The 20,592-nt window shown below is 57.3% G+C and overlaps 2 protein-coding genes across 3 annotated transcripts in view; both read right to left on the bottom strand.

The window, feature by feature from the left end:
- The window catches only part of SREBF2 (sterol regulatory element binding transcription factor 2), a 41,963-nt gene extending 36,345 nt beyond the window's left edge, over positions 1-5,618 (bottom strand). The window contains exon 1 of the mRNA XM_040986868.1: positions 5,371-5,618. Coding sequence (XP_040842802.1) covers positions 5,371-5,458 — 88 coding nt within the window. The 5' untranslated portion in view covers positions 5,459-5,618. The remainder of the gene's footprint in view (positions 1-5,370) is intronic.
- A 1,398-nt stretch (positions 5,619-7,016) lies between these two features.
- On the bottom strand, positions 7,017-20,552 carry CCDC134 (coiled-coil domain containing 134). 2 transcript variants are annotated; one of them, XM_040986850.1, is made up of 6 exons: positions 20,377-20,552; positions 19,512-19,633; positions 19,348-19,432; positions 17,456-17,637; positions 17,239-17,310; positions 7,021-10,584 (listed from the first exon to the last, which is right to left on the bottom strand). In XM_040986850.1, exons 1-6 carry the CDS (start codon positions 20,474-20,476, stop codon positions 10,459-10,461), a joined length of 687 nt encoding a protein of 228 aa, XP_040842784.1. In that variant the 5' UTR covers positions 20,477-20,552; the 3' UTR covers positions 7,021-10,458. The 2 variants fall into 2 exon arrangements, with proteins under 2 accessions (XP_040842791.1, XP_040842784.1); XM_040986857.1 differs by lacking the exons at positions 17,239-17,310; positions 17,456-17,637; positions 19,348-19,432 and having other exon boundaries at positions 7,017-10,584.
- Positions 20,553-20,592: the final 40 nt, after the last annotated feature.

Here is a 20,592-nt window from a genome sequence, read left to right as displayed (position 1 = left end):
CCGAGTATAAGACCTTGGAAGCAATGGTCAAACACATTAAGCCACAGGCCTGGGTGTGAACACGGAGGGGTCAAGGAGGAGTGAGGAGGCCAAGGGCGCTCTGGTGTGGTGGGCTGAGCACCTTGAGGGGCTAGCTGTCAAGAAGCCATGGACAACAGTAGCTTTCTCTATCTGGACATTAGCAATCCTGACAAGCCTCCCAAACACACACGGGTCGGAAGGCTCACGCCACAGCATCACTCACTGGCAATACGCCAACTCCTCCCCTCACCCCCCTCCAGCGGTGTGCCAACCACACCCTCCCGTCACTCTGGGCTCGTCCAGCTGGCCACTCTAAACTTCTCCATGACGTGGCCAGGCAGGCTGGGGGCCCAGCCAACACCCTGAACTTAAGTGCTTTCCCTCCCTCCGAGACACACCCTCAACAGAGCACCTGTTCAGCATCAGGGCCCAGCAGGGACGGTGGGAGAAGTGATTGTACACGCAGGCGGCAGACACAGCTCCCCGGGACCCCACCCACTGGGGACAGCAACTGACAGCTCGGCCTCACCAGGACACGCTGCCATGGAATTCACAGCGCCAGCGATAAAGACAGGATCCCAACAGCTTCTGGGGAAGAAAGCTGGTCACACACCAAGTGCTATCAGATTTCTCGACTATAGAAGCTAAAAGACAATAGGGGACTAGCACCTTCGAAATTTTGATACTAAAAAAAATTGATATAAAAGTTATATCCAACCTGAAAAAAAAAATTTTTTAAATCTTATCTTAATTTCAAAAGCAGATTCACACAGAGGGAAGGAGAGACGGAGAGAAATTTCCATCCACTGGCTCACTCCCAAAACGCCCACAAATGCCAGAGCTGAGCTGATCTGAAGCCAAGAGCCCAGAACTTCTGGGTCTCCCATGTGAGTACAAGGGCCTACGGACTCGGGCTGTACTCCGCCACTTTCCCACGCCATAAACAGGGAGCTGGATTGGAAATGGAGCATCCAGGACACAAACTGGCGCCCACATGGGATGCTGGCACTAGCAGTGAGGATTGGCCAGTTGGGCCACAGCTCGACACCCAGGCGGAGCTCCAGGCTCTCGGTTTTGCCCAGCCCTGGCGTTTCAGCTCTATGTGGAGTGAACTATCAGATGGAAGATACACACAGTTTTCTTTCTCTTTTCCTGGAAAATATAAAAGCAAAACAAAAGAAAATGCAGAAGATCTACCGACAAGAAATCAATGCGTACGCCCATACAGAAGCTGTAATTCATTCGTAATAGCCAAACAACCCAATGCCCGACCCCTGACAAGGGCCCGTTACAAGCTGCAGGCCCTGAGCATCCCGCCCAGCACTGGTGTGCCGAACCTCAGGAAATTTCCCAACAGGTAAATCTCCCCAACCCCCACCCCCCAGACAGAAGAGGATTGGCTTGCAGAAAAGCCTTGGCCACCAGCTCTGAAAGCCCAGCAGCCTCCACCTGGCCCTGCTGGCTCTCCCTGCTCCTGCTACAAGTCCCCTAACATCCCACCTCGTCACCTTGGCTGTCCCCGACAGCCCTGTCCATGCTCATCTGTTTATTACACTTCCCTCAACCTCTACTAGTAGCTGCTCCCGGAGGAGGTGACCCCCAGGCCTAGTGATTCCAGCCTGGAAAAGGCAGTGGTCCACCATCCCCCCGAGCAGCTTCACCCTCTCCAGTGCCTGCTTGTGTGGCAGCTCAGAGTTCCTCTCTGCCCCCAGCCACTCCTCCTTCTGGCCCAGCATTCACTTCCTACCCCAGCTCCCCCGTATCCTTGTCCTACAGCTGCATGGCTACCATGTCGTCCTCACTGGTGCTCCTGCTCGGTGCTTTCCTGCCTAGCGATGGCCCAAATTGCCATCATTAATGGGCAATCTGTAATTAATGGGCCTGGCACAGTGGCCTATCAGCTAAAGTCCTTGCTTTGCACACACTGGGATCCTATATGTGCACCAGTTCTAATCCCAGCGGCCTCACTTCCCATCCAGCTCCCTGCTTGTGGCCTGGGAAAGCAGTCAAGGACGGCCCAAAGCCTTGGGACCCTGCACCCACGTGGGAGACCTGGAGGAAGCTCCTGACTCCTGGCTTCGGATTGGCTCAGCTCTGGCTGCTGCAGCCACTTGGGGAGTGAACCAGCAGACACAAGCTCTTCTCTATCTTTCCTCCTCTCTGTATACCTGCTTTTCCAATAAAAAAAAAAAAATCTTAAAAAAACCCAAAAAACCAAAACCCTGTAATTACTGTTGTTCTCCCTGGGTTCGACTGGAGCACAAGCTGGCTGCCAAGCACCTCTCAGACCTTACCCACTGTCTCCTGACATACTTCTCATAGTCCAAGAAATGTTGCTGCTTTTACTTATTTATTTTTGAAAGATATATCCATCTTTATTGGGAAGGCAGATCTACAGAGAAAAAGGGGCTATAGAAAGAAAGATTTTCTGTCCACTGTTTCACTCCCCAAGTGGCTGCAACGGCCAGCACTGAGCCAACCCAAAGCCAGGAGCCAGCCAGGAGCCGCCTCCGGGTGCCACTTGCAGGTGCAGAGTTCCAAGGCTTTGGGTCATCCTCACTGCTTTCCCAGGCCGTAAGCAGGGAGCTGGATGGGGAGAGGAGCTGCCGGGACACCATGCAGCATCCATAGGGATACTGGCGCCACAGAACAGAGGATGAGCGTGCTGTGCCACCGTGCAGGCCCCTGGTCTTTCACTTCTAAAGCAGCTCCGTCCTTTCTCCTGCCACACACGGTCCAGGACTGCAGGCCCTCCCCCCCGGCTCCTGCTGTTCTTTCCAATCCCAGGGGACAAGGATCTTACCCCTCAGCCCTCCTGGAAGATGTGGCTAGTAGCAGTGCCCAAGGAACTTTCTAGTCTCTGGGACAACAGGCTCCTACCACAAAGGGAAGTGGGGGTCGTTATTCTATCACAAAAGATTGGGAGCCTGGGCAACAGACCATCCAGCAGCAGAACAAGAACCCTTTTTCTGCCCAGGGTCATTTGGAAACTTATAACATCATTAGCAGGTCACCTGGGATCATCAACATAAAAATTAGCCTGCCATAGATGGGCTGAATCTTTTGAGTTTTGTTCATGACTGCCTTGGCAGGACAAAACAAGTGACTGCATGGGCCTTCCATGGGTCCAAGGGCCACACATCCCCACCCCTCCCTGGGAGGTCCACACACATACTCTGAATTCCTACCTACATGCCTACAGAAAGAAGTCTGAATGGACAGGACCTGGCATAGCAGCAGCTAAGATGCCGCCTGGGGCACTCCATTCTACATCGAAGTTTCTGGGTTCCAGTCCCGGCTCTGCTTGGCATCGACAACAGCTCAAGAACTTGAATCCTTACCACTGGACTGCGTTTCTGGCTCCTGGCTCCAGCCTGGCCCAGCCAGCGCTGTCGTTGGACGCCTACCCTGTCCCTAGCCGGCCATTCCTGATCTAATCCCTCTGTAAAGATGGATCCAGTACCAAGTTCCTGTTCTGCCTGACCCCAGGTCCCTGGTTTTGAGTGGGCACTCTCCCCTGGCCCGAGATTATTGTAGGTGTAAAGCCAGCCCCCCAAGTCCTGGCCCCCTGGAGCTAGCAGAGGATAGTAAAGAGGAATAATGAGCAACAGACACTCGTATCTGCTGGCCACGGGCTTCCACCTGCCCAACGCTTCTCGTCTTCCAAGGCCCTGGTCACGGACTGCTTCTGTGCTGTGGTTTTCCTGGTGTGCCAGCCTTCGCCAGGCTCCCCAACCGTGGCCTTGCGCCACTGTAAGCTGCTCTGACCTCAGCACCACGGCCTTCTTACTCATCTCGAGCTCGGTGAGGCTGTAAAATTCCACCACTCCTGTCCTCCACGCTTCTTAGAGCCAGGAAACCACAGCCAGCACCTGAGGGCTCACTGTGCAGGGAAAGGTTCTTTCCCCAACCTGGCACGGGGACCTGCTGGGCCACCAAACCAGTGTGGTGGCTTCCAGAGGGTACATTGTATTCCGCAATCTACGAGGATGAAGTTAACATTAACCACTGGGACCACTTAGCATGTGACAAACCAAGACTGACAGGCCTGATGATGAAGCGGGAATGCAGAGCACACCTGTGTGTGTGCGTGTGTGTGTCTGCCGGCAGTGGCCAAGGACACACCTCTCTGTGGCCAGGAAAAGGAGCTCCAGGACCTGTGGCGTGGTGGGTGCCTGGACCTGGCAGGGCAGCTGTGTGGATGGAAGGAAGCAGTGGCGCACAGGTGCTGGCACATGCATGCCCACCCCACTCAGGAGCCTTCTCATGACCAAGGTGGGAAGCAAGAACCAGCCAAGGCGCTGTCGGTTACAAAAGTGGAATGGGAAAGTGGCAGAGAGACTCAGCACTCTGCTGCCTCTGCCTGTCTCCTGCACAGGGGGTGCAGCCCCCACCAGGCTGTGAGAGGGGCTGCCTGAGGCTGTGTGATTCTGGACCACTGGACATCTCCAGCGTTTATTCTCCTTTAAAATAAGAGGTGATAAAAACACCTTTCTCATAGGAGTGTCGTAAGGCACAAGTGTAATCATCATCAGTAACAGGAAAACTCCGACTCCCGGGAACTATCAGTAAGATCGCCAGGCCATTCGCGGGACTCCCAAGGGTGTGCCAGGAAGAGACGAGCACTGAGCCAGGCCGTGGGAGACCTCGGTTCTCAGACACCTCGCCGACTCCCCTCCAAACCCTCGGTTCCTATGATCCCCAAAAAGAAGGCATTCGGACATTGGACCGCTGCGCTCCCACCAGCTCTTGCATTGCACTGTGAGGACCTCCGGGGCAAAGGTCACTTGCTCCCAACCCATACCAGTAAGCCACAACTCCAAACTCTGCAGGCTTGCTCTGCAAGCCCGCCTCCGCCGCCACCGCTCGCTCGGCAGCGTGCTTCTGAGGCTGCTGCCCCAAGTTTCGCTGAGCGCCGCGCTGCAAGGCCAGGTCTGGCAGCGCGGTCCCAGGATATTTCCTAGAGCCGGACACATGGTCGGGCGGGGAGTGACAGGTGCGGCGCCAGCGCCAGCGAGAGGCAGAGCATGTGGGCGCACAATCGCGCGCTCTCGGGCAGTTCCCAGCGACGCCGCCCCAACCCCAACCCGCGTCCCCCAGGCCCGCGACTCCCGCAACCCCATGGGGCCACCCGAGGCTGGGCGGCCGGGATCTCGGGCTCACACACTCGCCATGGCCCCGAGAGTCAGGGATCGCCGGGGCGACCGCGCGCGCGTCTCGCGCTTACAGGGGCTGAGGGTGGTGGTGGTGGTGGGCGCGCGCCGCCGCGCACGCCGCCGTAACCCCTTCCTCCCCGCGCGCGCCCCCACCCCACCCTCCGCCAGACCTCCCGCCCAGCGAGCCCCTCACCGTCGATGTCCCCCAGGGTCAGCTCGTCGCCCAGCTCCGTGAGCGTCTCCATGGTCTCCAGACCGCCCAGATCGCCGCTCTCGTCCATCGCCCGGCTCGGCGCAGAGATACCCCTGCCCTCCCGTTCAGGGAGACGCGGGGGCGGTGCCGTCGCCACCGCCCATGACACCCGACAGCACCCGCCCGGGACCGCCTCACCGGCCAGTGCCAGCCGCCGCCATGTTTGCGCTGCGCCCCGGCGGCGCGCGGAAGGGGCGGGCCGGGATTCCCCGCGCGCCCCCTTGTTTGTTGTCAATGGGACCAGGCCCGACTCCGCCAATCGGCGGGCGCAGCGGCGCGTGGGGTGATGGCGCGTCAGCGATCAGCAGCTCGGATTTGCATGGCCGGGCCCGTCCCCTCTCGGCCTTGGAGCGAATGCGAGCTGCGGCGGCCCGGTCCTCAGCCCAGCCCTCTCCTCCTGGTTTAAAGGAGCCGATCCCTTTACCGCGGGATCTGCTTGGCCCGCGACGCCGCGCACACGCCTGGGAAGGCAGAGTTAACGACCCACCCTCCTACCGCCAGCCGCCCCCACCCACTCCCACCCGCACCCCCTACAGAGCGCATTATGTCATGCTCCCAGAGGCTCCGCCCGGGAGCTGGGAAAGGGCAGACCTGGCCCCCCAGCACGGCCGGATGCGGAGCGCCGCGCCGACCTTCTCCCCAAAGTGGAAGTCGCCGATGGCACCTGCGGCGAGCGCGCGCTGACGCCGAGGGTCCTTGCTCCCAGGCACCTCCAAAGCCCTGCAGCCCTTCAGCACCGAGCTCGGGCACCCCGGGGAAGGGTCTGGAGGGCTGACGTACAGCCCACCCGTCGGCTTCCCACGCCCACAAGCACCTCCTAAGCGTAAAAAGCACCAGTGCACCAAGAAGCACTAGTGTGTCCAGAGATGTCCACCGCAGGATCCTATCTAACGAAAAACAGAGAAGGGATGCCATGCCATGCCATGCCGTGTTGCAAGCGACGCCCAGGCCTGACTGGTGACGATGCCCAGTGGAGTGCCTGGGTACCAGTCCCGGGTTCCTGATCCACCTGAGCAGGCAGCGAGGCCTCAGCAGCTGGGTTCCTGCGCTCACGTGGGAGGCTCGGATTGAGTTCCTGAATCCCGCTTGAGCCCACACCCATGTGTGTGTGGGGGTGAACCAGGGGATGTAAAACCTCGCAAGTTAACAACAAAAACACCAACACGCATAAATGCATATTTATTGAAAAGGCTTTCACGGTTTACTGGTGAACAGGACAGGTGGGTTTCTGGCGAGCTGGTGACAACCAGTTGTTGTTTAGTGATCCAGATGACTGTACAGACTGGGTGGGAACCGAGACGAGGACCACCTGGTCAAGGAGTTATTCTAAAAGGGGGACAATGATGTCCTTCATAGCTACTAAATTTAAGTGAACTCATTCACATACTGACAATATTTACTGAACATCACCGTGCCAGGAAAATAAACTGTGGTCTCTGAGAGCGTCCAGTCCAGTGAGGGAGGAAATGTGACATTAGGGGCGGCACTGTGGCATACGCCATGGCCTGTTACAGCAGTATCCCACATGGGCACTGGTTCCAGTCCCACTGGCTCCATTTCTGGTGCAGCTCCCTGCTACCCACGTGGGAGACCTGGACGAAGCTCCCTGCTCCAGTCTGTTGTCATGACCATGTGGGGGAGGAACCAGCAGGTGCGTGACCTTTCTATAACTCTGCCTTTCAAACAAATGATCCTCCCGCTCTTTTTTTTTAAAGAGATGAAACACACACACACACACACACACACACACACACAACAAAACAAACAGACACTGGGCTGCAAGTGAGCAAGGAAAAGTAGTGGATGTGGTGTAACAAGGGACGCGTCGGACGAGAACGACCTCGGATGGCCCTGGGAACCCGGAGTCGGGAGAAGCTGGCGAGCCAGCACCTGGCACAACTGCTGGTACACACTGAATGTCCACACAAGGTGGTACTGACAGTGACAACAGGATGGCCCCACAACAGGCTGTGGGCGCGGTGGGATCTGGGGTGAATTTCCTTGCTTGTTGGCGTTTCCGTATTGTCTACATTAGAACTGAGTACAGAAATGGCACCCAGGAGGCTCTGGGGTCTGCTGGCCTGGCAGGCTGCAACAACCTCCATGCAATTCCCTAAGGTCCAGGGCCTCCACCCCCGGGCTTGAGGCATTCCCGTGGAGGGCTGTAGTGTGTAGTGGGCCGGGAGGCTGGGCTCCTCTTCCCACTCGGCAGCAGCTCCCGTGGCACCTGCTGGACCTGACCAGGGGCCATGCTACCTGAGCGGGTGGCCTTTGGTGGTACTGAAACCTCTGCAGGAACAGTGAGTGAAGTAGCTGCATGGGGTCCACACCTCACTCCTCTGGCCCTGGGTCCCACCTAACTGCACACCTCTTCGGGGTGGTCACTTGCTCTGGCTGGGCGCACAGAGGTGGGGAGGAGTGGCCCTGGATTAGTCACCCCTCAGGATCCGGTTCCTTATCCTGTGGATCCTGTAGGGAGACCCCTCCCCTCTGCTTGCAGGACCCATCCCCCTCTTTGGCTTCCCCTGTCCCCACACAACCCGTCAGCACTCAGCTCAGCCACCACTTCCTCCAGGAAGCTTTGCAGTTGGACACGGATGGTTAGTGAGATGAGAAGGCAGCCTGGCTTCGGAGAAACTGAAATGGACCCAACGAGGTGATCAGGCAGGGACAAGGCAGGAGCCAGGAGCTTGGGGTCGTCAGAGGCCACCCCGCCCAGGAAGAAAAGAACAGGGAGAAACCAGCCAACAGACCAACCAACCAACAATCTCACTGAAGGTGGTGGGAGAGGGAGGGAGAAGGGCTGTGGACCAGGGAGGATGTGGTCCTCAAGGGATGGGTGGCAATGTCTGGAAACACTTTTGGTGCTACTGGCATCCAGAGGGCAGAGGCCAGCATGCCGCTAAATATCCTACGAGACCCAGGACAGCTCACCTGACACACACAATAAAGAAGGATCTGGCCCACACTACCAGGGGTGGCCCCACTGGGGTTAGAAATCTCACCTTGAAGGATGCCAGGCCAGGGGCCCCGAAGCCCAGCAGACAAGCAACATCCAGACTACACTAACAACATCACTGCTGCTACAGCTGAACCCCCCTGCTCTGAAGGTGTCACTACGGAAGCCCTGCACCCTCCCCAGGATGAAGAGGCTGCAGGTGGCAGTGCGAGAGCTTGGAGCGGCCCCCTCCTGGGCTCTGCAGACAGCAGGTGCTGGGCACATCTACGGGATCGACAAAGCAGTACCACATGGGTACCTGTCACTGAGAAGTCACTTTAACCCTAGCTGTTGGCCTCCTGAATCCAAAGTCCTCTGACACAGGCTCTCACCCTTCCAACACTCCTCTCTCTCCACTGGGCATTCTGAGACAGGGTTCAGAGATCTAAGTGAGGGGGTTCTGGTTCTGATGGTGGCGGTGCCCCGAGAGTCCCAGGCTAGCTCAATGACCTCTATCCAGTCCTGGGACATCTTTTAACCCCCTTGTCTGCACTGAGTAGGCCTGGTTCTTGAAAAGCTCGTCCCCACAGTTCAGGGGGAAGCTACATACTCCTTGCTGAGCTGGCAGTTGAGCCACTTAACTACACAGAAGACAGGCAGGAAGGGCCTTGCGCCTGCCAGGCCCTCGACTCACTTGCTGGCACCAGGACAGGTTCGGCAGCCCACAGCGGATCTGATCCTGTCTCCTGGTCCCGCCCTCGAGTGCACACTCCCATGTCCACCCTCACAGGACTGGGACTGGGGTCACACTGCCCAGGACAGGGCTGGGATGGATCTCCTTGCTCTGCCCAGGGAGGGTGACCTGTTGGCTGATGGAGAAAGTTCTCCAGCTTTCCTCCAACCCGGTCCTCCTGTCCCCTTATCTTTCCCTGAGTGGTTGATAGGGGTACAGAATGTCCCAGGCCCTCCTAGGAGGCCTCCCCAAGGCTTCATTTCCCCCTGTGGCTCTGTCAGAGCAAGGCCAGCCTCAGAGCAGGTGAGCACTGGATCAGGGGTCCAGGAAGCAACAAACTCACATTACCAGTGAAACCACACACAGCGAAGGGCAGGGGCACACCTGGCTCAGCCAGCAGGTCTGCTGGGCGGAGACCCAAGTCTCTCCTAGGTCAGGGGTAGGAGCCCAGGACCAGTGCAGGGAGTCACGGGCTGTGTCCCTTTAAGAGGCAGCCCCTAACCTGGCAAGGTCAAAGAGACAGACCCAGAATTCCCAGGGAAGCCCCACCCCCTCCACTTGGAAGAGGCAGGTTGGAAGGTTTGCGGCCACCCAGCTCCAACTCAATCAGGCTATACACTCAGGTCCTAGCTCCTACAGCTTCCCAGGCCTTGGCCACAGGTCACGGCAGCCCTGCCCCCTATAGGTCATGGATCTCCCAGTGTGGTCAAAAAGGACACACTGACTCCTCCCTGCACCTGCTGCCAACGTGGCAGACACGCAGTGACCGTCCCCACAGCCAGAACACCTGCAGCCTGCTTCCCGACACTGACCCCGAGGCAGGAACAGCAGGCTTGGCCCAAGCCCACCGTGCTAGGGCACGTGGCTTCTGGTTAGCCAGGACCATCCTCCAAGAAGCCTCAACATCTCTGAAGGACGCTGGTCCCCTCACGGTCCCCTTATGAACCTCCACTGGTTCAATCTGTTGGCTTTAATTGGGTCTGTGGAGGCACAGGGACCCATGTTGTGGCCCAGGGATGGGGACTGGTGGCAGGCGTGGCAGCTCCACTTGTGGCTGGGAGGCATGGCTCTACTGCTTCCCCACAACAGGGGGCAGCCAGGACTCTCCATAGGGTTCTGCCCACTGCAGTGTCCTCTGAAGGCCTTAGGACTTCCCCCCAGGGAGGCCTCAAGGAGGAAACGCAGTCCCATGAGGCCCAGTCAATCTCCAGCCAAGGCTCAAACTGGGGCGCTGAGTGAAAGTGGCCTCCCCATCTGGAAGGGGCCAGGGCTCAGCCCCAGGGTCGGTGCAGCTACATGGCCGCGACCACACAGCTGCCTCCCACCTCGTCTCCTCAAGCCCTGAGCTGCTGTGCAGCTATAACTCAGACTGGGACCGCGAGATCCTCGGGCCTTTTCGAATTTCTTTCCGCTTCTCCTCCTTTTTCCGGCGTTTCTCTTCTTCTCGCAGGGCCTTCTGGAAGGGGTCGGTGCTGGAGATGAACTGTACGGAAAAGTAAGAGTGTCTGATTCCGTCAGTCAGCCCAAAGACTCAATGCTGGGCTAGGCCGCCGCTGGCCAGGCATGGGGTAGGAAGGTGGACAGGACCCAGGCCCCGTCCTTAGAAGCCCAGGCATGAGACAGGTAAACGTGCTTGGAAAGAACAACTGCACAGGGCTTGAGACCTAGGCAGGAGTTTATAGGGGAAACGAGTGAGGGGACAGCCAGCTGCAGTGTGAACCTGCCCATACGGGGCAGCTGAGAAACAGACTCCTGGGGGCAGCAGGGGAGAGAGGGGCAGAGTGGCACAGACTGCACAGGACGGCTGCTACAATCAGCTGCGGCGTCTGGGTGCAGGAGAGGGCCCAGCTGTCCAACTGTGGACCCTGAGCAGGTGGTGCAGCAAGAAGGGACGGGCACATGGGTGAGGATGCCCTGGCACCCCAGCCACCAGCTCGTCTCCTTCCGTGGTCTCCAGGGTGGCTCTCCTAACATCTAAGCACCTGCTCGCCTGTCTGGTGTGCCTCACACTCCCTGCCTCCCGAGGGGACTCCTGGATTCCCTGTGGCCAAGATCCAACATGCTCTCTGCAGCCCTGCCCCCCACTCCCCGGCCTGCCTCCAGGCCTCATGCCGAGTCAAACTGCATCTCAGACACCTCCACTGAGCCGTCACACTCGGTGTCGCCCCAGCTCCCCAAAGTCAGGATGATCAGTGTGCTTCATACTCCAATCCAGGCAAACTGGGCTAAAGCATCCCGCCACCTCTTCTGTGCCGAGGCCCTCTGCAAGGCCTGTTTTTAATTTTTTAAAAAGTCATTTATCTGAGAGGCAGAGAGACAAAGAGAAATAGGCACAAAGAGATAGCTCCTATCTAATTCATTCCCCAAATGCTTGTACCTGCTGGAGCTGAAGCCAGGCCTTCCACGTGGGTGGCAGAGACCCAGTCGCTCCAGCCATCACTGCTGCTTTTCAGGTCTGTACTGGCAGGAAGCCTGTGCCAGGAGCTACAGCCAGGACTCGGACTCAGTGGGGCAGAGGTGTGTGACCACTAGGTTAAAAGCCTATCCCTGCCTATCTCCCTTCAAATCCTAAGGGTCTCTCTCCATTTCTACCACCTCTACTTCGGGATGACTCCAGGAACCTCCTCACCTCTCCTGGCCTTCCCAACCCCCAGCTATGCTCCTTGCCGCAGCTGGACCTTTGCAAAGGCAGAACTGGCCACAACACACTGGCCACGGCACACTCCAGCCACGGCATACTCCGGCCACCACACTGCCAAGCAGTGCACCCGCAGGCCCAACCTGCCAACCTTGCATTCCTGCCTTCCAGAGCCACTCCTGGTCCCCTGGCCTTCCCCGTGGACGGGCTGGGGCCTAGAGTGCTCTTCCCAGGCCTGCCCCCTTTGCCACGTTAGTTTCGGCTTGGTTGTTCAGGCCCTTGGTACCTGCCCTGATGCCACGTCACAGCGCTTCCTCCCGCCTCCTCTGTGGCAGGCTCCCTTTTGACTCTAAGCAGATTCCTTCTGGGCACATCTTCCTTGGGCTGGCCCCCTCCTCGTGCCTGCTGCCCCCTGCACACTGCATTACAGAAAAGGAGGGGAGTGCTGGAGGCGGCTCACCACTGGGGGGCTCAGCCATGCCCAGTGCATGTTTTCTAAACCAACGAATGAGCATGCCAGAATAGGAAACACAGCAGCACCCACAACTCAGGCAGCTATGTTACGAAATACACCCCTTTTGTTTTTAGGACAAATCTGACAAACGTGTGATCAAGGAGGATATCAAAATCAGAGTAAGAGCTCCACCTTGTGGTGTGAGACGCCCACCAGGTCAGCTGGAGCCGGTCACTGCCCAGGCCGCTGGGAAATCACTGCCCGAAGCACATGGAGGGCAACCGGGGGACTCAAGTATCCACAGCAAGTAGAGGGCCCAGCTGGCACAAATCCTCCGGAGATTCCTCCGCGGGGCTCACCTCTCAGAGCATCCCCCATAACACTCTGCTCCTGTCCCAGTTTATCCTCATCTTCATCAGGGAAGTTGGGAGACCCGCTCAGGCCACAGGGGACCCATGGGTCCAGAGATCCCAGCCTCTCCAGCCCCAACCTAGCTGGCTCAGGACAGAAGCAGTCTGCCCCCCTGCCCACTGACTCCCTTCTCTGCTCAGGCTGAGCCACACCTGTGCAGCCTTCACACCCAGCTGAGCTGCCTGCTGCAGGGGCCCGACCGCCTGTAGGGCACTCCTGGTCAGCACCTGCTGGCTGCAGTCTCAAGCACTTGGCCTTGTAACCGGTGTGTCGCCCCTCTGCGCCAAGCTCACCCCTCCTGCCTGGAAACACACCTGGTTCTGGGACACAGCCCGGTCTCCATCCTCCACATTCCTCAGCTGGTTCTCCCAACTGGCAACTGAGGCCCTCTCTGCTGCTGCTAACTGCGTGATGGCCTCAAGAGCTCCACTCTGGTCACTGCCTCCTATCTTCCCTGACGCCTTAACCCTCCATTTCTCTGATTCCACCAGAACCCACTGCCCTGTTTCTACCACGTCACTGCCCTTGGCCCATTCCCAGGCTCACTTCCCTGTCACAAATTGCGAAGCTGGGCTCCACTGTGGTGAAGACCAATGCTCTATCCAACCTCAGTGCCCGTCTTGCCCTGCCGCACCCATCACCGGGCCGCAGTCAGCACACACCCAGCCTCCTGCTCACTCCAGCAGTCCTTCAGCGGGTGGCCAGACAGGTCCCGTCTCAACTTCCCGGTGTGAACCCCAGCGGGAGGGCAGTGATCCAGGGCTCCTGCTCTCCTACACCCACTTTTGCCCCAAGCCTCCCGCACGCCCCCTCACTCTGATGCTACACCCTCTGTCCTGTCCTGCAGGCAGACTGGAAGCAGCCGGGAGGGATTCCCCCACAAACTCCCCCCACCACTACTTCTATGCCTTCACTGTGCCTGGGCTAAGGGTCTGACCTTCCCCCAGCGCCCTATTCCAGCCCTCCTCACCTCCAGCCAAGGCTGCACTCTCCTAAGGGTTGGTCCCATCGGCACATAAACCCAAGCTTTCCCACTAACTGCTCCCGCCTGCTCCTGTACCATTGCTCTATGCTCCCTGAGAGCAGAACCTGTACTCATTCTCTGAATCTAACTGGTTCTTTCAAGACCTCCTCCCCCGGGGCTACCTTCAGCAGTCATTGCTCAGTCCTGGTGGTGCTGGTAAGCCATCTGTGCATCTGTGTCTCTCTCACACACAGGCCCTCCAGGAAGCACTGTCACATCTGCCCCCATCAAGCCGACTGCTCCTTCTGGGGTCTGCTGGTTCCTCCTCATTCTCCAGCCTCTAACGGCAGCACAGTCCCAGTCCCCTGTCCCCGACTACCGCCTAGGCTGGTACCTCCTGGGCCTGCAGGACGCTCCACTGCACCTGGCATACCCAATGGCCTCCTTGAAACGTGCTGCCCAGCAGGCACTCTCCTCTCTGCAGGCTTCCTGACCCCAGGCCAGCAGCACGTTCAACCGCCCTCCTCCCACACACCTGCTTCCTCAGCACGTCCTATTGGCTTTGCTTCCCAAGAGATGTGGAACCTGGCCTTCCTCACCAGCTCCACTGTCCCAACCCTGGCTCACCTTCTAAATGGCTAAGTGCAGCAGCCACACCTGTATGTGCTTCCGTCCCAGGCTGTACACAGAGCAGTTGGGGTGACTTCTAGAACAGCATATCAATACTCTGGCCCTCGGCGCAAATGTCAGAGCCCCCAGTGAAGAACCTGGTCCAGGGCTCTCGCTACAACCTCAACTCCTCACACACACCCCTCTGCCCCAATTCCTTGTGACTCCCCACTCTCGCACCTAGTCCCTTTCAGCCTGGAATGTTCTTCCAGATCCTGCCAGTAAGACTGCACCCCCACATTACGCCCAGCTCTCCTTCGCCTCTCCTGCTTTTTCTCCATAGTTCCTGTCACCACCTACAATGCTACGTATTTTTTACTAAACACCCACTTCCCTGAGAGGTTACTCCCTGGAAAGAAAGGCCGTTCTGCCTCGCCAGCAGACGGATGCAATGCTCACTCACATGGAACACATGAGCAAGCATGCTGTGCCTCTGAGCTTCCACACACGCTGTGGTTGCAAGGCCCTCCCACCACTGGTCCACTCAGCAACTCCTGGTCGTCCGAGGCTGTGTCTGGCCCATCTGAGGTCCCACGCTCACCAGGCTTCTCTCCCCACACTGGGCTACGCCTGTGAGTATCTGGGAGGAGAACCAAGGCCAGCCTGAGACAAGTGGGCTCCTGTGAATGCACGAGATGAGGGACAGGACTCGTGGGACACTCACTGACCAGCCCGAGGGGCAGGGATGAAGGGGCTGAGCAAAGCTGGGCTGCTGCTCGAAGCAGGTCCACACTGTACACTGAACAGTGTCGAGGGACTATGGTACAGCACTTTAAGCTGTTAGCATCCCAAATGGGCGCTAGTTGGAGTTCTAGATGCTTCTCGGCCCCCTGAGAATGTGTACAGGAAAATAGTGAAAATCATCCAAGTGCTTGGGCCCCCGCCCCCTTGGGAAGGCCTGGATGAAGCTGCCGGCTCCTGGCTTCAGCCTGGCCCAGCGCTGTCTCTTGAGGCCATTTGGGAGTAAACCAATAAATGTAACTTTGCCTTTCAAATAAGTCCTTTTTTTTTTTTTTTAAATTTACTTCTATTTGGAAGATAACGTTAGAGAAAGAGAGATCTTCCATGTGCTGGTTCACTCCCCAGATAGCCACAAAGGCTGGACACTTGGCCCTGGCGCTGCAACACCAATTGCACAATGACTGGTGGACACGCCCAACAAGCATGTACGCTATCCAAGTATTGCCACTGACCAATGCTGTTCCCTGGTCTGCCACCGCGAAGATGACAGACGCAAGGTCGAAGGCGCCCACTCTGCTCTGAACCTGACTGTGGAAACAGACGGTGGCCACATACTAGACAGTACAAGACTTTCATCTAGATGCCCACAGCAGGCCTACGCTCTGACAGAACAGACAGCTCTGACTGTGGAAACAGACGGTGGCCACATACTAGACAGTTGTTCTGACAGAACAGACAGCACACTGCTGGCCAAACCACAGCGTGCACATCTCCTCCTTCGCCACCACATGCACCGCTACGCTGGAACGCAGCAACACCACCACAGGTCAGCAAGGGGAGGACTCCACTCCTAGTTGGTCTGCCTCCGTCTCTGGGGGGATCGGTATGGCCTGAGAGCACCAGGGTTATGGTCCCTTAGCTAAGTGGACCGCTGGCTGAGTCCCCTGCAGTAGCCCGTGTGGGCAAAGATCCGAAATCTAATGCGTCTCTCTAAGTGCTCATGTCCCACCCACACCAGACCCTTCCCAACAGAAAGGTCTAGGTGAGGGGGACATGACTGAAGGAACAATAAGATCACAGGAACCAGGACGGGGTGCACAGCTTCTGTAGCAACGATCCTGACACGTGCGTAGGAAAGGCCTCAATCTTGGAGAGTACAGGGAACATTAAATGCTCTTTGTGGCCTCAGTCCAGCACTATCACATGCAAATAAACCCTGGGGACTGACCGTGTGGCCAGCTGTCACTCCTGTTCCCGAGAAGGGAAAATTCACGCAGACACAGTGCCGAACTGCCCTGCTGTGCCTGATATCCTCAAAGGGGACACAGATCCTACGCAGTCACACAAGCCAGCACCCTCACTTGCCATCCGATGTGACAAACTCATCTGCTTGCAATGCCTCCGCAGTGCTGGGTTACACCTCATGGGGCAATGAAGGCTGGAGCTCGAAGGACAAACAACATACAGGTGACCAAAGTGTCACACGTGGGACAGACTGGGCCCACAATACAATACTGGGGTAGGGCAGAGGGGAGACTGCTTTGGGGTCCATCTATTGCCCCATGCAATAAATGGCAATGACATCAAAGATGAGCAGGTCGATCTCAACTTGGGTGAACAGTGACGAACAAGAGATGGGTCTACGCCCTGGTTGTTCAGTGACGCCCCTGGGGACTTTCGCACGACACCTGGAGCTCTGGAGGACAGTTGAGGCTAATTCTGCAGGTTGACCCCGCCCTGCTATTTCCAGTAAGGTTAGAGCAGCCTTCCCTGGATGAGACAGGCTGAATGGATCTGGTCCCACCCCACAGAGTGCTGGGTGTGGGGCCCCAGCATCCCTGCATTTTTTTGCTGCAAACACCAAGAATATCCAGTCCTGCCCACTCTACCTGGACCACTTCTCAGGATTGCATCTGAGGAGAGCAATCTTAAAGGATGAAGTAATGTGTCCCTACAAAGAGTAGTTCTGCTTCCACTCTGCACATAAATGGCAAATTTCCCAAGCTCAGTGGTCCTCGTCTAACCAACCTCACGCCCAGCACCCACCTGGGCTCCTCTGCCTCACTTCCATGGAATCTGGGCAACAAGGGGAACTGACATGACCAGGCCAAGTCTGGCTACTACGTTTGTAAGTCACTCTGGCAGCAGTGACTTGTCCAAAGGCTTCAACAGTGAGGGACAGTGAGCGATGGCAAGGGATGGTGAGGGACAGTAAGGGACAGTTTCTGGACCCAGAGCCACAGGTCTGGCTCCAAAGTCAGAGTCCTCACTCCATAATCCCCGCCTGGACACCCAGCCCGAGCCACAGCCTGCAGCTCACCTCTGAGCGGTCAACTTTAAACGGGTTCTGGAAGTCGGAGTCTTTCTCACTGATCCCCAGCTCCTGGGCCATCTGCAGGTAAAGGACCGTCGGTTAGCCTCTGCCTCTGGCCTGACACATACGGACGGTCAGTCCCTCCAGCCTGGGACCCGGTGCTGCCTGCTTGGACAGATGTGGGCTGGTAGCTGGGCGAACCACCAGCCAGTGGGCTCCTTACCAGCCTCAGGATGGGCGAGTGAGGCCCCTGGTCGAAGACGCCCGTCTGGTTGCAGAAGCTGATGCCCCAGCGGATGAGCAGGTTCCAGTTGGAGTTGGGGTCGAAGTAGTGGTGCACAATCTTCGGGAAGCGCAGCACCACATCCCCGAAGAAAGCCGTGTTCTCCACCACGTGGGAGAAAGCTGGGGGAGGACTCGGTGAGGAGCAGGGCCACACACCTGCCAACCGCCCACCGGGCTGGCCCCAGGCATCCTCCAGAGAACAGGGGCGGGGAGGGACGGGAAGCGTGGCCTCAGACCACAGGCTGCTGACTGCATGACTGTTGAGGGCCGTATGTCCACCCGCTCACCAGCCCCTCAGCGACAGCTTTGGAAAGTGCCATCCCCATGGTGCAGCCTGGAAACAGGCTCCGCAGCTGGTGAGTGGCAAACTGACCTGCAAACCCAGACTGCTCCTGGCTCCTTTGCTTCTGGAGACCCGAGAGGTGGGTGTGACATTGCACCCGAGGCTGACACAGCTCATTAAATGTATCCCCATGTCGAGTCAGTCCTGGTGTTAACATAACTACAGTATCTGAGAAGGACCGGTCTGCCGGCATGGCCAGGAACCGCGCAGGGCTCTCTGACTTTATTCAATATTCTCTACATCTTATCTTAGCTTGAAGTGTTTTAAAAGGCAGAATGACAGAGGGAAAGGCAGGAAAGAGCAATAGATATCCACCTCCTATTTCATTCCCCAAATGGCCACAACATTTGGGGCTGGACTAGACCAAAGCCTAGAACTCCATCCGAATCTCCCACATGAGCGGCAGAGGTTCAAGCACTCGGTCCTTCCTCTGCTGCCTTCCCAGGCACATTAGCAGGGAGCAAGACTGGAAGTGGAACAGCTGGAACCCACACTGGTGCCTAAGGGTTGCTGACCTCCCAGGCAGGGGCTTAACCCACAGTGCTACAACATCAGCTCAATTTTATCTTATTTTACATGCTTTTTCTTTTTCCCCAAATAAGTTCAGGGTTACATGAAATAAAACTCCTTTACTCAACCTTCTCTAATATCCTATGTAACCACTGTACGATCTAAACCAGGAAACAGCAGTACAGTATTATCAAGCATGAACATCTTATTTGAATTTCATCAACTTTCTAATGTCCTTCCTCTCGTGCTCAACAGGTCGGGGTCAAATGAGTTGAGTTAGTGTGTCAACACGGGGGCAACCTCACAGAGCCAACCCACACCAATGTCTGGAGCCAGTCCTGTAGTCAGGGCCTTGCAGCCCACTGCAGCACTGGCCAGGTTCCCCATGGAGACAAGCAAGCCACCAAGGGGCTAAGGCCTGAGGGACGGGGATACCCCAGGCTTCAGAATGACCCTGAACCCCAGAGAACTCCGGATCAACTCAGTTCAGAGGGAGGAGCTGGGGAAAATGACTCGTCCCTTCACCTGGCAAACAGGAGCGGCAGCTTCCCCGCAGCTACAGGGCAGCCTAGAGGTTTCCTGAGGTGCCACAGGCAGGGGCTGGTGCTGTGGGCTGTAGCTGTTGGAACCACTTGGGGAGCGAACCAGGAAGTAAAAGATCTCTTTCTCTCTCTCTTTCCTTATCACTCTGCCTTTCCAATCAAATAAAGCAATCTTCTAAAAGTTAATAAAAAGTAAGACAAATAAACAAGAATAACTCCTGCCTCTCCTACCAGAAAGTGCTAACCCACTGGCCCCGGCCCAGGTCCTGGAGAAACTGTGGGCAGGGCAGGGGCATCACAATCAGCTTTGAAACTGGAGAAATGCCTGGAGAATCACAGAGAACACAGCTGCCTGGGGGGCCTCTTGGGAAGACAACTCAGTGGCAAGAAGAGAAGGGAGGGAGAAGCCAGGGTGGTCCAGAGGGGAGAGCTTACCGTCCTTCAGCTTCTCGTCCTGGGGAAAGGGCCCTTCGGGAAGCACCCCGGCAGCAATGAGCAGGGCCCGCGAGTCCTCCAGCACCTGCAGGTACGCCACCTGGGCTGAGCGACCTGGCCCTTCACAGACCACCCCGGGAGCTGCCCCCCACCCCACCACACACCTTAAAGAGCCCCTTGAGCATGACGTCCAGGATCTTGTACTGCTGGTGGACATCATCCAGCTGTGCCAGGTTCTTCAGGGCCGACAGCTGCTCCCGCCGCTTCACCTCAAACATCTTCTTGTCTGGGCAGCATTAGGTTAAGGGGCTGATGGCCCTGCCTGGACCAGGGCTCCTGACCAGCAGGCAAGGGCCATGGAAATCCAGGGATAAAACAACCAAGTGTGTAAGTGCTACAACACATCACTTACCCAGTTCACACAAGACTGCATCCCAGAAACCCAACCCCATCCGCTCCTGCCTTCCCCTCCCTCTGCCCGGCCCCCCATCTCTCACCACCACAACGGGTCCAGAACCCCTACCTCCAACTCTCACGGACTCTGTGTGGGGTGCCCCATCCTCTCCAGGGGTCTCCCCTCTCTCAGGACCTATATTTCTCCATGACCTGTCCTATGCCCCTGATCACAGGGTACTATGATTGTGTATTTTAATACTTCTCCCCCCGCCCCAGGCCCGGGGATGCCTCAAAGCAAGGGACCAACCTGATGCTTCTTTGTATCCCCAAGCACAGCCAGGTCCCTGAGGCTCAAGATGGGTCAGAATTCCTGAATTTGTGCCCAAGGCCTCACCTACAAGGTACCATGCACATTCGTCACTCCTGCTGAGGCTCTCAGCAGTGTCCCTTGCCTTCTCTCTTTACCAAGTGTGGAAACTGGGGGCTGAGAAGAGAACCGGCTTGCTCAAGAGCTCGCCAGACTCCTTGTTCATCTCTGGAGTCCTCCAAGGCAACGTGGGGGTAGTGAAATCCTACGTTGCAGACCCCCTCAGACACAGCTCAGTAAGCAGGTTTTCCAGCCCCAAAGGATACAGATCTCCAGGCCTGGGTCCCGGGAGGTCCCCCCAGGGCCTGTGGCTCTCACCACAGACAGCAGCAGAACAAGGCAGGCGAGGGAGCGAGGAGGGTCCATAGCCAAGGTCCTGGAGCTAGAAGGGAATGCCAGGAAGAAGCAGAGGTCAGTCCTGACAGGGCACAGCCTCAGATGGGAGAAGCCAGTGACAGGAAGCCCTGAACTCCAGCCTCTGG

Source organism: Ochotona curzoniae, unplaced genomic scaffold, assembly GCF_017591425.1.
Source record: "Ochotona curzoniae isolate NIBS_2020 unplaced genomic scaffold, NIBS_Ocur_1.0 contig_1014, whole genome shotgun sequence".
Taxonomy (NCBI): domain Eukaryota; kingdom Metazoa; phylum Chordata; class Mammalia; order Lagomorpha; family Ochotonidae; genus Ochotona; species Ochotona curzoniae.
Note: the sequence above shows the minus strand (reverse complement) of the source record. Positions and strands in the feature narration are given on the sequence as shown.

Coding starts and splice junctions, on each gene's coding strand:
- CCDC134 (XM_040986850.1), bottom strand. CDS start 20,476: ATGGACCCTCCTCGCTCCCTCGCCTGCCTTGTTCTGCTGCTGTCTGTG. Junction 19,634..20,376: donor GGACCCAGGCCTGGAGATCT/GTATCCTTTGGG, acceptor AATGCTGCCCAG/ACAAGAAGATGTTTGAGGTG. Junction 19,433..19,511: donor TGCTCAAGGGGCTCTTTAAG/GTGTGTGGTGGG, acceptor GCGTACCTGCAG/GTGCTGGAGGACTCGCGGGC.